The 15,440-nt window shown below is 41.9% G+C and overlaps 1 protein-coding gene across 3 annotated transcripts in view; it reads right to left on the reverse strand.

Moving 5' to 3' along the window:
• The window catches only part of F13A1 (coagulation factor XIII A chain), a 256,915-nt gene that overhangs the window by 135,616 nt on the left and 105,859 nt on the right, over positions 1 to 15,440 (reverse strand). For all 3 annotated transcript variants that reach the window (XM_040432510.1, XM_040432507.1, XM_040432508.1), the window contains exons 4-5: positions 9,657 to 9,908; positions 7,018 to 7,136 (exon numbers count right to left, since the gene is read on the reverse strand). In XM_040432510.1, the coding sequence (XP_040288444.1) occupies positions 7,018 to 7,136; positions 9,657 to 9,908 (371 nt within the window). The remainder of the gene's footprint in view (positions 1 to 7,017; positions 7,137 to 9,656; positions 9,909 to 15,440) is intronic.

The following is a 15,440-nucleotide window of genomic DNA, read 5'->3' on the forward strand; positions in this document are numbered from 1 at the left end:
GGACCGTAAACAGTGAGTCCGCAATATATACGGGCACTGGCTGTGTGCACTCCTTATTGCAGTGCAGACCCATTGACTTAAATGGGTCCGCCATTCACAAGATATTACCGACATGACCTATTTTTTGCGCAACATAGGCACGGATTGGAAGCGCTTCCGTGGGTTTTCGGGTCCGTGCCTCCACACCGCAAAAAATATAGAATGTATTCTGTCTTTGCCCGTAGCTTGCAGATTGCTGACTTATTCAAGTCAATGGGTCCACACCACAATACGGAATGCACTATTTGTGGTCCGCAGCATTGGCAATGAGGCAGTACGGTTGTGTGCATAATAAGGAGGACTATTACTCTGGAAGCCTAAGTGGAATCTGCACAGCAATTAGAAGTAAGTAATAATCCTCTATGTTAAATATTTTGTCCACCTCGCAACCCCGCCGATCAGCTGTTCTGTGTAGCTCCTTCATGAGAAGTCGTGGCAGAACTACACTGCAACATCAACATTGTAGTGGACAGCGCTTGTCACTACAGCACTGCTTCCATTGAAATCAATGGGAACAGCACTGCAGTGATGAGCGCTGTCCACTATGATGTTGACAATGCTCTGTAGCTCTAGCAGCGACTTCCAGCAACAAAGAATCAGCAGGGATGCAGAGTGTCTTACCTCTGCCGATCAGCTAGTCATGGCCTATCACTATGGCCATCACTTAAAAAAAGCTGGACACCACCTATAAGCCATCTTAGGCCCCCTCATGGGGATGGCTAGGCTGGAGGTCACATGGGGGCCGTGTTCCACTGTGGGGCCCCCAGCCCAGCCATCCCCACTGAGACTTATCATACAAAATTCCCATGGGCCATGGCTGGGCACTGGCACCCCCTTCCCTCCTCCTCTTACTAAAAGTCCTTTTCTGCATCGCATTACCCAATGCATCCCCTTAAACTTAAAAAATAAAAAATACCTCGTTCTCTCTGCCCTTCCTGGTTGCTTTTTTGATCTTGCTGCCCACTTGAGGGGCGCACAGCCAGCATGTTTTAGGCCTGATCTGCAGGGCCTGATAACTGATTGGTCAGTGCATGCTCGCCCAGCACTTAGTGCATTGCATGCATTCACTGTTTGAACCCCAATGTTTGACAGTGCTCTAGTGGCCGGGTGCCCCCTTTTAGCTTGGCTCTGGCCCTCTCCATGCTACACCACTGCATAAACGATAGAATCACATATGCAGTTTATAATGCAGCTTTTGAGCCAAAGCCAGGAATGGATATGAATGGGAAATATAACAGAAGGACTACTTTTCCTTTCTGCTGGGGCCACTCCTAGCTTTGACTCAAAAATACTCATAAAAACCTCCCATCAAACTGCATCAAAACCTGTGATTTTCCAGTCTAAGGGTCTGTCCATACAGGACCAAAGAAGTCTGTGCCATGTCTACATCAAAAAATTTTGTCATGGATTTGCAGTGGGTGCCCCCCCTATGGATCACAAAGAATGAAATATGAGGGCACAGTATGCAGAAAGAATCGGCATGTTAGGAATTTCCGTGTCAATTTATGCACAGAAATTTTCAGCAATTTGTTAAAATTCCATCCACTTTGCTGCAACTGTATGAATTTTCCATCCGTAAGGCTACTTTCACACTTGCGTTGTTCTTTTCCGGCATAGAGTTCCGTCACAGGGGCTCTATACCGGAAAAGAACTGATCAGGTATGTCCCCATGCATTCTGAATGGAGATTAATCCGTTCAGTTTGCATCAGTATGTCTTCAGTTCAGTCGTTTTGACTGATCAGGCAAAAGAGAAAACCGTAGCATGCTACGGTTTTATCTCCGGCTAAAAAAACTGAAGACTTGCCTGAATGCCGGATCAGGCATTTTTTCCCATAGGAATGTATTAGTGCCGGATCCGGCATTCAGAATACCGGAATGCCGGATCCGTCCTTCCGGTATGCGCATGCGCAGACTGAAAAAAAGGTGAAAAAATAAATGCCGGATCCGTTTTTGCCGGATGACACCGGAAAGACGGATCCGGCATTTCAATGCATTTTTTCGACTGATCAGGCATTTTTAAGACTGATCAGGATCCTGATCAGTCTTACTAATGCCATCAGTTAGCATACATTTTGCCTGATCCGGCAGGCAGTTCCGGCGACGGAACTGCTTGCCGGATCTCTCTGCCGCAAGTGTGAAAGTAGCCTAAGTCTGGAAGCAGCAGTTCTGCTATGTCTGAACCTGCTCTAAAGGTGTGATTTGCATTGGACAATTTAATTTTGCTTGAAGTATCCCTGGGTGACCACCCCATGACTTATTCATTACGTAGACCTCTGGAAATTAGACATTGTACAATCTGTAAGGATAAATGGCAAGTGGACAAATTTCCTATATTACCACCGCAGGGCAGATCATTACACACTTGATTTGAAGCCCCTCTCCATTCTACCTAATAGATAATGTTCCTAAATAGAAGACTACCCTCTATGAACTCATAATACCCTAACTGGGAATTTTAAAATGGGTGTCCTTTTCTAAACCAGACAAATCCTATATATTTGTATAGAGTAAGCAAGCTGAAGTTGGTCCCGCTATTTATTCTAGTAAGAAACAAGAAGGAATTTTGCCTTCCTTTGGATCTACACATTAGGATTATATGTTAGACTTGATGGACCTGAGTCTTTTTTTATCCTATAACTGTGTAAAGCTGAGTCCACATCTGCGCTTAGATTCCGGTATTCTGTTCTGGCACAGAAACATAATACTGGAACCACAAGATCCGGCATACTGTATGCCAAACACTGCCAGCACCCAACTGATCCCATTCACTACAATGGGGTAAGTTGGATTTCCAGTATGAATATCCACATTTTGCCAGACAAAATACCGCCACATGCAGCAATATTTCATTATTTTTTTTTTTGCTGGAATCTCCTGCCAGCATTTCCACCACAAATGTGAACCTAGCCTTACTATTGGCGCTTGGACTTCAATCCGAATTTCAGGGAAAATTTGATTCGCTGGGAAGCCGAATTTCCTCATGCTTCGTGGTATCAAATCGATTTTTCCTGAAAAAAAAAAAAATCATACTTACCTCATCCATTTGCTTGCGACTGGCTTGCCACCGCCATCTTGATTGAAGATCTCACACAACTGTTCGTCGAGGTTGGCTTACGATAAATCTCCGTTAATATCTGACTGTCCTCTCCCTTCTGGATCAGTAGATCCAGAAAACAGATTTAACTTGGGTGGATTTCGAAGGTAAATCGGAACCGTCTTCCAAATGCGTTCAGTGTTACTATGGCACCCAGGACGCTATTAAAGTCCTGGTTGCCATAGTAGGAGCGGGGATCGGGGGAGCGGTATACTTACAGTCCGTGCGGCTCCCGGGGCGCTCCAGAATGACGTCAGAGCGCCCCATGCGCATGGATGACGTGATCCATGCGATCACATGATCCATGCGCTTGGGGCGCCCTGATGTCACTCTGGAGCGCCCGGGGAGCCGCACGGACGGTAAGTATGCTGCTCCCCCGCTCCCCGCTACACTTTACCATGGCTGCCAGGACTTTAGCGTTCCGGCAGCCATGGTAACCATTCAGAAAAAGCTAAATGTCGGGTCCGGCAATGCGCTAAAACGACGTTTAGCTTAAGGCCGGATCCGGATCAATGCCTTTCAATGGGCATTAATTCCGGATCCGGCCTTGCGGCAAGTGTTCCAGATTTTTGGCCGGAGCAAAAAGCGCAGCATGCTGCGGTATTTTCTCCGGCCAAAAAACGTTCCGTTCCGGAACTGAAGACATCCTGATGCATCCTGAACGGATTTCTCTCCATTCAGAATGCATTAGGATAATCCTGATCAGGATTCTTCCGGCATAGAGCCCCGACGACGGAACTCTATGCCGGAAGACAAGAACGCAAGTGTGAAAGAGCCCTTACAATGTCCAAATGCTATTAACCCGCTATGCAACATGGTTGATGTATAACTTTCTACTAAGTGTCATTTTAAACATTTTATATTATGTGGATGTTTATTTTCTTGAAATAATAAAAAGAATTTTGAAAGAAAGAAGATCTCACACAAAATCCCATGTGCAATGACTTATGATGTTACCATACCGTCATCATGGGACACTCAAGATTTTGCGTTTGATTTTGCGCTAGATCTTCAATCAAGATGGCGACAGCTGGCCTGTCACAAGCAATTGGCTCAGGTAAATACACTGCTCAAAAAAATAAAGGGAACACAAAAATAACACATCCTAGATCTGAATTAATTAAATATTCTTCTGAAATACTTTGTTCTTTACATAGTTGAATGTGCTGACAACAAAATCACCCAAAAATATAAAAATGGAATTCAAATTTTTTACCCATGGAGGTCTGGATTTGGAGTCACACTCAAAATTAAAGTGGAAAAACAAACTACAGGCTGATCCAACTTTGATGTAATGTTCTTAAAACAAGTCAAAATGAGGCTCAGTAGTGTGTGTGGCCTCCACGTGCCTGTATGACCTCCCTACAACGCCTGTGCATGCTCCTGATGAGGTGGCGGACGGTATCCTGAGGGATCTCCTCCCAGACCTGGACTAAAGCATCTGCCAACTCCTGGACAGTCTGTGGTGCAACGTGACGTTGGTGGATAGAGCGAGACATGATGTCCCAGATGTGCTCAATTGGATTCAGGTCTGGGGAACGGGCGGGCCAGTCCATAGCATCAATGCCTTTGTCTTGCAGGAACTGCTGACACACTCCAGCCACATGAGGTCTAGCATTGCCTTGCATTAGGAGGAACCCAGGGCCAACCGCACCAGCATATGGTCTCACAAGGGGTCTGAGGATCTCATCTCAGTACCTAATGGCAGTCAGGCTACCTCTGGCGAGCACATGGAGGGCTGTGCGGCCCTCCAAAGAAATGCCACCCCACACCATTACTGACCCAATGCCAAACCGGTCATGCTGGGGGATGTTGCAGGCAGCAGAACGTTCTCCACGGCGTCTCCAGACTCTGTCACGTCTGTCACATGTGCTCAGTGTGAACCTGCTTTCATCTGTGAATAGCGCAGAGCGCCAGTGGCGAATTTGCCAATCTTGGTGTTTTCTGGCAAATGCCAAACGTCCTGCACGGTGTTGGGCTGTAAGCACAACACCTACCTGTGGACGTCAGGCCCTCATATCACCCTCATGGAGTCTGTTTCTGACCGTTTGAGCAGACACATGCACATTTGTGGCCTGCTGGAGGTCATTTTGCAGGGCTCTGGCAGTGTTCCTCTTGTTCCTCCTTGCACAAAGGCGGAGGTAGCGGTCCTGCTGCTGGGTTGTTGGCCTCCTCCACGTCTCCTGATGTACTGGCCTGTCCCATGGTAGCGCCTCCATGCTCTGGACACTACGCTGACAGACACAGCAAACCTTCTTGCCACAGCTCGCATTGATGTGCCATCCTGGATAAGCTGCACTACCTGAGCCACTTGTGTGGCTTGTAGACTCCGTCTCATGCTACCACTAGAGTGAAAGCACCGGCAGCATTCAAAAGTGACCAAAACATCACCCAGGAAGCATAGGAACTGAGAAGTGGTCTGTGTCACTACCTGCAGAACCACTCCTTTATTGGGGGTGTCTTGCTAATTGACTATAATTTCCACCTGTTGTCTATCCCATTTGCACAACAGCATGTGAAATTGATTGTCACTCAGTGTTGCTTCCTAAGTGGACAGTTTGATTTCACAGAAGTGTGATTGACTTGGAGTTACATTGTGTTGTTTAAGTGTTCCCTTTATTTTTTTGAGCAGTGTATGATTTAATTTTTTTTATTTTTTATGTTACACCCGATTATTGTGTACATACATGATCGCGGCATCTGAGGGGTACAATGCTGGGGAGCAGTGCAAACTCTGCTACATGTCATGGCACCGACTACTTACAAAGAAATGCAATTTTTTTTGTAAAATTTGGCGAAGAAGCCTAATCGAATTTTTGAATACTTTGCTCATCTCCACTTACTATGCAAGCTAATGCTCCATGAAGGCCTATTTACACATGCAGAAATTTCTATTAGTGATTAGTGTTGATCACGAATATTCGAATTGCGAATTTTAATCGCGAATATCAGCACTTCGAGAATTCGCGATTATTTAGAATATCGCAAAATATATTCGTAATCGCGAATATTCAATTTTTAAAAAAATACTAGTTCATGCAAATTTTTATGAGAATTTTCGCAATCAAGAAAATGATCCCTATTCGCCCAAATATTCGCCCAAATATTCGCGAAATATCGCGAATTCGAATATTGCCCCTGCCGCTCATCACTATTAGTGATTACGGATACGATTACGGTAAGTGATCTTATAATGATTACCGACAAGCATTTACAAACATTGCTATTGTTTAATAAAAATCATTTTAAATTCATTTTTGATCACCTGTTTTATAATGTGATCAATCAAAAGATTCGGGCTTGCATATCACAATGTGACAGAAATCTTTCATCAATTTCATAGTCGCATAAACCTTTCTCTCTACAATAAAAGGTCATTTTATTACTAATATTTGACCTATTAAAGGGGTTTAATAAGACTTTTTTTTTTTTACTGATGACCTATCCTCTGTCTGGGTCATCAGTATCTGATGGGTGGGGATCCAACACTCGGACCCCCTCTGATCAGCTATTTGAGAAGCCACTGGTGCTTGCAGTAGCGCAGTGGCCTTCTTCCTGTTCACCAAGCACAGCGCCGTACATTGTATAGTGGCTGTGCTTGCTATCGCAGCTGCGCCTATGCCATGTGACCGATAAACATGACATAACATCGCCTAAGCAAAGCTACTATGAGCGCCCTTCACAAACAGCTGATTGGTTGGGGTCCCGGGTGTCAGACCCCCACTAATCAGATACTGGTGACCTATACAAAGGATGGGTCATCAATTAAAATGCATACTTGAATCTGACCAATTACCTGCTCATAAAGGGGCTTTAAGTGGAGCACTCCCAACACTATATATAATAAGTCATTAGGAAAACTACGTTGCAAAGAAGATCTCACCTGCCCATACTCCCAGCTTCTTTTCTTTATATTGTTTACTTCTCCATGAAAAATCACACCAATATCATTCATGACATATTCTTCTATCTCTTTTTCGTCATCCATGTAAACTGCATCATCTATTATAATAGCAGAAATATGAATATCATTAAAACATTTTTTATAAATACTGAGGTTAAATGATCAGTGGTATAATCTATGGAAACAAGATATATATAAACTAAAGGTATAATAAGAATAAAAATGCAAATACAAGTTAAACTGAAGGATCATTTCCATTGACAAGCCTATATACTTCTTTGCTGCTGAAAAGAAAAAATTCATAATATAAAAAACTAATAGAGATAAAAATGGATAATGGGCAACACCTTAGGAAAAGCTGGAAAATTAAACAGGACTATCTGAAAGCGTCCATTTTGCTTGAAAATCTTAGGATTTTTGGCCTCTCATAAACGAATGACATAGGACTAGTGTAATGAACCAGTTGTTAAAGAGGACCTAATATATCAAAAAGTGGCCTTGTCTATGGCACCAGGGTTCACTTTTTATTTTTTATTGTGTTCTTTAGAAAATTAAAGTTCAGTGGTGGCTATGGCAAGCAAGGCTACAGTTTCCAATAAAAAGTTTATTTCCATGCACCATACGGTACATAAATGGTGCACTGTCCTGAGCCTAAACCTGTGCAATTGTTAATGTATGACCTAGGGAGTCAATCACCAGGAAATTCACTGTTAAACCAGGCATAATGCCTTGTAGGGTTATCTCTTGCTTCCTTCTGGAGAAAAAGTACTTTTAATCAATATGCCAATGAGCTGTTACATGCACTAAGGGTGGACCCAAGTCATTCTGTGCCCCTTGCCCCTCCTGCTTCCTTTACCAGCCCCCCTCCTCCTCCTTGACATAGCCAGGTTCCGGCACAGTCCCCTCCTGGTTCTGCTGGTGAGAGAGGGGCAACAGAGGAAGTAGGAGGAGCAAGGGTGCATAGGGTGTCTTGGGCCCGTCTTCGGTGAACTTACAGTAACTCTTCATTTTCCTATGGATTAAAAGTAATTTTTTTTTCTGAAAAAAGCAACAGATGGCTAAGTGAAAACTATGATTACATTCAGCTGAGCTAGCCCTACAAGACATTGCATCTGGTTTATCAGTGGATTTCCTGGTTGCAGCTTACTCATAAAGGGGTTTATCTTTTTATATAATGCCTGCATCCTGCCTCCTGAAACAAAAAATTCATACTTAACTATTCACCACCGGTCTTCACTGCCTCTGCTATGTCCATGTTCTGGTCCCCGAAGAGTTTTCATCTGGCACTCCATGGGCATGGTCACATGTTCCTGTGCAACCAATGATTGGTTTCAGCAGTGATGTGGCCATAAACAGCACATCACCACTGAAGCCAGTAACTGGCTGCAGCAGAGCATGTGACCATGCAGCGTCAAATGTGAACACTCAAGGGGCAGGAACAGGGACTCAGTGAAGACAGGCAGTAAGAATGAACGGAGCGGCAGAGAGTAGGTAAGTATACATTTTCTGTTTCAGAAGCAGCCTGCAGGCATTAGATTAATAATTAATAATGGACAACCTGATGAGGAGACACAAGCAGTTTGTAAATGCTTCTGTCTTCTCTACTGCAGCTTACACAGCGCACAGTGAACACCCAAATGGAGCTCCCATGGATGCTTCAGTTACCGGGGAATAGTACACAATTAAAAAAATAGATATATAAAATGTATATGTCCCACAAAGATCTTTTTTTACCTCTGCAGCTAAATATTGTGTAAAGATATACAAATAAAATGACAATGTGCACTGCAGCCGACAAACCAAATTGTCGCCATAACCACATTATTCACCCACAATTACACATATATCAAAACAGATAAAACAGTTTATTTTTTATTTTTTATTGTGCCCCTTGTATGAGTGTAAATTCAGTTTGTCTGCTGTGGTAGGCTGTTTCCAGAGGATGGTACAATCAAAATGTAATAGTGAATATGGGACTAAATGCAAATAAAATTATACGACTGAAAGATATGTATGTGTAGCTGATGAAAAAAATAAAGGGGCTCATTTATCAAACTGGTGTAAAGTAGAACTGACTTAGTTGCCCATAGCAACCAATCAGATTTCTAATTTCATTTTCCAAAGATGCTGTCCAAAATGAAAGGAGGAATCAGATTTTTTGCTATGGGCAACCAAGGCAGTTCTACTTTCCACCAGTTTGATAAATTACCCCATAGGGTTTTATTTATAACGAGGTTTAAAAGGAAACTCTTTCAATTCACTAGTCTGCATTATACTGTACTTGAAAGGTGGTTGGTTGTAAATGACAACCTATTCCTTTTCTTTACTGAACAAAATTATGCGACCTCTGTTAAAGGGGCATTTTTCCAAAATTTTTACCCAATTTTTTCTTCTATTTGTTCTCCTTAAATGGGTTGGCTGCTCTACATAAAATGTTAGCAAATGTGTTAGAAACCTACATAAATCGTCAGCTTACTAGAAGATCTAAATGATCAAACTTTTGTGCCGTTTTCACACTTGCTGAAGCCTTGCCCCCTCTATCTATAAACATACAAGAAGTGTTGCATAGAGAAGCCGGCACATGTGTATAGAAATGTTCCAGAAGGCAATAGCCTTACCTTTGCACCATGGGTTGAAGAGAATGTAGGTATCTGTGTTAGACATTCGGGGTGTCCTCAGTATTCCATGAGGTGTTAACACAGCAATATACATACGGAATTTGCCTATGATGCAATTTGGAGCAGATGATATCGATAAAGTGACAGAGTAGTAATCATTGAGTATAATTTTGGCTCCCCACTTTCCTACTTCCAGTTCTTCCGTGATAGGTATCGGTATATACGTGCCTTTGCTTTGTTGCGGGGTACGGCCTTAAGATTTAATGAAAATAGAAAAAATTGTCATGAAAATACATTTTCCAAAATAAGAGATCATTAACAAGCATTTCTATATTAAATTAGTTAAATTCTACATTAGTTGTTGTCAGGTGCTGACGGTGGTGCAGATATTGGTGGTGAAGGGTTGCCATCACTTGTGATCCCTAGTTCCTGGGTCCCTTCTCAGTTCTAATGCAGTAATAATAACATATACATTTTTTAACCGGACTCTGCAGGATACAAAATTGTGGTGTGCTGCACTTTTGTATTTTTTTTTTATTACAATGTATCCATTAAAAGGGTAGGAAAAACGTGATGTGAAGAATGTTAGCAGAGGGTCCACACAACATCAGAGAGAAATGATGTGGCAGCTGAGTGATCTTATGAACTCTGTACCACATAGAGCATGACCACTAAACTGAACAAGAGGCGAGGGAGACTAAAGGAAATCCGCCCACCTTATAGTGTTGTACAAACCAGGGCCAACACTGATAATGGCATCTAATGTTTCCTCAGCTACAGCTTGACATGAAGTAGGAGATCCAAAGATCACCGCTGGCTTGGATGCAATATAAACAAACAGGAAAAAAGAGCCAGCACCAATAGGAATGTGTAATAAAAATAGAAACAAATTGGATATACAGTAGAAAGTAAAAAGCAACACATTTCAATGTGAGTATCACGTGGCCTGATGAAGATGTGATGCCCACAACTAAACATGCTGCCACTTTCAATAAACAATTTGTATGTATTTTTATTACACATTCCTATCAGTGCTGGCCCTTTTTTCCAGTTTATTTTTTTTTCATATACAAAGAAAAAGACACAAATGCAATAGCACTCTGCAACCAGCATTCTGCCCTGCCTCTATGCTGGATGTTGAATGAGGCATTGGTGTACATTTTGGCCAAAGCGTAATAAGCCACTCACCACGTCAAGGTCGCCTCTATGGAGTGGTCCCTAACACTAGTTCCTACCTGTTTATGGGCCATGACAGCCACACAAAGTCCAGGGAGCGCAGGTACAGCAAGCACGCCAAGCACACTCTGCTTTTAACCCCGTCCGGTGCCATTACAGCTTTCATCGGATCCAGGGATGCAAGTACCAACATGCATGCTGAGCCCACTATATACTTCTCCTGGAGCCAAATGGCTCCTGGTAGGTGCTATATAAGCAGACTCAGTTTTATACTGATTTTAAAACCAGCCTCCAGGACAGATTGACTGGTCAGGTGTGCATGACTCAAAGGAGATCGCCACGCCTCCAATATATACTACAAAGAAAAAATGTGGGGGATTCAATCAGCACAACCCTATATGCAGGTGCACATCACTATGGCGAAATACATATACAAAGAAAAAGACACAAATGCAATGGCACTCTGCAACCAGCATTCTGCCCTGCCTCTATGCTGGATGAGGCATTGGTGTACATTTTTCATATTGCCTCTTAGGAACTCTGATATCTAAGAAATGATGTTACAAGATTTCATACATTCCACTGGTGTCATATACAAAGGCAATACTATGCCATCCTTTCACTGACAAAAGAAAATGAGGTTTTAAAAATATAGAAAATTCTCTCTAATGAGTAACAACAGAATATCTCCCACTTACAGATAATACACCCCAGATAAGGGAATAGTAGGCCTCCAAGCATGGGCATGTATGACCAACTTGGTGGCTCCTTCTAAAATTCTGTTTTTCTACACTTTACTCTTTTAGAAATACTTTTTGGAGGTAAACTCCATCATAAAAGGAGAGTTGATTTATGCATTTCCTATTTTCTCTACTTACCCAATTGCTTGCATATCCCCATTATTTAAAACAATCATCCATTGAGTCAAAGCATTGAATGGGCTCGCTCGTTTCCTACCACTAAGAACAACACAAAATGCCCGTCCACGATCAAAGATCAGATATAATATAATGTCTATGATTTACAGTCATAAAACTATTAAAGAACATTGAATAATGTTATTATTTTCTCTAGTTCAAGGATGAATGACTAAAATCTGACCACCCCAATAGCGTCCAACTAATGTTGAGTTCATAATGTAATTATCCACACTGTGTCTAATTAATCAAATAAGGGGGTCTATCAGGGTTCCATTATGGTTTGATATGGTGTTTTTTTTTTTTTTTTCCAATTTGTCTTGAAGGAGTGGCACCTTCAGGTGTCAATGCGCTTCTATCCTAGGAGTAGCATTCATGTGCACTTTCTAATAGGCGACCTTGATTAAGGTGGTACATATAGCTGTGTGTGCTTCACTTCTCATTGGTTGCTGAAGCAAATAGCGGTAACTAGGAGCCACACACTATATGTGCAGGGTCTGCTCTCCTGAATATAGATGCACAACGGCATAGGTAGGTTTAGAGTAGGACCTGCCTGACCTTAGACCACCGTGGCACTGGGTAGATGGGCACAGATGTGTTTTGATCCAAATATATTGGCCAAGAGTCTAATATTTTATCATTAGAGTCTATGTATTATGTTTGCATCTGTTGTTCTAGTGCATTATTCTCTGTGACTTTGCTATGGTGTCTGTCATAATGGAGCTTCTTGCTGGGTTATTCTTGAAATCACATAAGGCAGGGATGGCCAACCTGAGGCTCTCCAGCTGTTGCAAAACTACAACTCCCAGCATGCCCAGACTGCCTACAGCTAGCAGGCTACAGCAGGGCATGGTGGGAGTTGTAGTTTTACAACAGCTGGAGAGCCACAGGTTGGCCATGCCATCACATAAGGCAATAAATAAATAATGGAGTCTCCAAACTGAGCTTCCATCTATAGTTTGAGTATAATCTAAGTTTTTGAAGACTGATGCGTCATTTCTAGACACCAGATGCTTGCATATAGCACTGAAGAGCATCTATCATACTGGTACTGAGTTACAGTATATTTAGAAACACATTTACAGTATTTATGCATAGTTTGTGGTTGTTTCATTCATGATTAGATTTGGTGTCTTAGGAAATGCACATGACCCTGATCAATAATGATGGATTTTTTAAATTCCTGTTGCACAATGTAGCCTAAAAATAGATAACACCATTTTATATATCACTTCCTCCCAGCAGCATTAATATGAATTAGATTAAAGAAACAATTGTGGATAAAAGGGAAATAAATCATCTTCCATGGATGACAAAGAAATATGATATTGTAGGATGAAATAACAGCCATTGTATGGAAGATGCCTTGTCAAAAGATGAACATAAACTGACTTCAGAAGATAGATGCTTACAAAAATATAACTTGTCATCAAAGCATTGGAAAGCAGTGAGGAAACAAATAGTGTAAAATGCAATAAAATGCGCAAATCATGAAAAATAGGATGCATGACCATGATACACATACTGTAGCTTGTGGCTGTGTGCCTTTTTCTTACATCATTTCTGTTTAGTTAGCTAGTCTTGAGAATTTAACTACACTTTTCCTGCTTGTTTAGCTATATCTGAATGTTTTTATTGCTGATATTTTTCATAAATTATATACATTAAAAACAAAACAAAAATCAAAAACAAAAATGAGATTGCAATGCATACTATAGAGATTGTAATAATAGTGCACTAGAGACCAAGGCTAGGTTCACATCAACTGTGCCTGGCCGGTTGTTTTATGCTGGAGCTGATATAAGTGTACTGTACTTCAGCACACAGATCCAACATCTGTAAAGTGATAGCACCAGACAAAAAACTGAATATACAGAATTTTTGTTTCCGGCACTATTTAGCATCCAGCATTACAACTGATGCTTACGATGTACAGTATGTGCACGATGCCATAGAAAACCATGGGATCAGTTCTGGCTCAATTCCCCTCAAAAGGTTTCTGCTTCATGCCAGAGGGGAACAGAGACGGATAGCCGGACATATGTGTAGGGGGTCTAACACTTCAATACTACAAAGTCAATCATGAATAACTGAAGTTTTTAATAGTTAACCGATTAAGAATGCAGCCAGTTACAACTGAATAGTGTTATGGGCATACCACATTCTTTCACTTGTAAGTCACTGTTTTCTGACAGTCATATCCTTTTTTTCTATCAACGTAACCATAGGAGAACTTGTCTTTTGAAATACAAGTTGTATTTGTCAATGGCACCATTGTGGAATACATTTATCCTTGCCTATAACTTTCATCCCTCCTCCACACCATTCCCTCTCCATAGAATTCTTTGATGATGTTATCTGATCCTTCAGTGAGCAGGGTGCCCATCTTGGCCTCACAACATGGATTCTCACAAATTTCCAAGAGAAAGTTAGTTTAGAAAGGTGTGTATGTGTGTGTGGTGGGAGGTAGAAAACAGCTGGTAAATCTAGAACAGGACATTTTTCTCTGATATATCACAAAGTTTCTTATATTCATCTGTATTATTGATACATGCAAAGCTGTGTGAAAATACAATAACTATAATGGGTTTTACAACATAAGAAAAAGGTCTATACTGCCCCTTCCTTCTTAGGCCTAGTTCACACGAACGTGTGTGATCCGTGGCCGTATTGTGGCCCGCAATACACGGCCACAGATCCGTGTGCATTCTGCATCATGGATGCGGACCCATTCACTTCAATGGGTCCGCAAATCCGGAATTGCAGAACGGCCGCACGGAACGGGACCACTTGGAAGCACTACGGAGTGATTCCGTGGGGTTGCGTCCTGTACTTCCGTTCCGCAAAAACATAGAACAGGTCCTATCTTTTTGCGGAACGGGCGGATCACAGACCCATTAAAGTGAATGGGTCCACGATCTGATGCGGCTGACCCATGGCCGGCGATCGTGCATTGCGGCCTGCAATTTGGGGGCCGCAGCACAGGCACGGGTCACACACGTTCGTGTGAACTCGGCCTTAATAAGAGCTTATAACTGTACTGGCAGACATCTTACTGTATGGGTAAGATATTGTTGGCTTGTCCTCTTGAATTCAAATATATCCAGCCATCTCTTATAGTTTACTTCTAGCATAGTACAAATAAACCTGAGAGAAACATGTTAGAACTGATCCCATAGTTTTCCATTGAAGTGTTTAGAGCATTAGGCTTTAGTTTTGATGCTGAAAAATGCACAAACACATAGTAACATAGTAACATAGTATATAAGGCTGAAAAAATACATTTGTCCATCCAGTTCGGCCTGTTATCCTGCAAGTTGATCCAGAGGAAGGCAAAAAAAAAACTGTGAGGTAGAAGCCAATTCTTTCTAGTAGCTATACCCTGTAATATTATTACGCTCCAGAAATACATCCAGGCCCCTCTTGAATTCCTTTATTGTACTCACCATCACCACCTCCTCAGGCAGAGAGTTCCATAGTCTCACTGCTCTTACCGTAAAGAATCCTATTCTATGTTTGTGTACAAACCTTCTGTCCTCCAGACGTCCCCTTGTCACAGTCACAGTCCTGGGGATAAATAGATGATGGGAGAGATCTCTGTACTGACCCCTGATATATTTATACATAGTAATTAGATCTCCCCTCAGTCGTCTTTTTTCTAAAGTGAATAACCCTAATGTTGAGAATCTTT

This window comes from Bufo bufo, chromosome 5 (genome assembly GCF_905171765.1).
Source record: "Bufo bufo chromosome 5, aBufBuf1.1, whole genome shotgun sequence".
NCBI classification, from domain to species: Eukaryota; Metazoa; Chordata; class Amphibia; order Anura; family Bufonidae; genus Bufo; species Bufo bufo.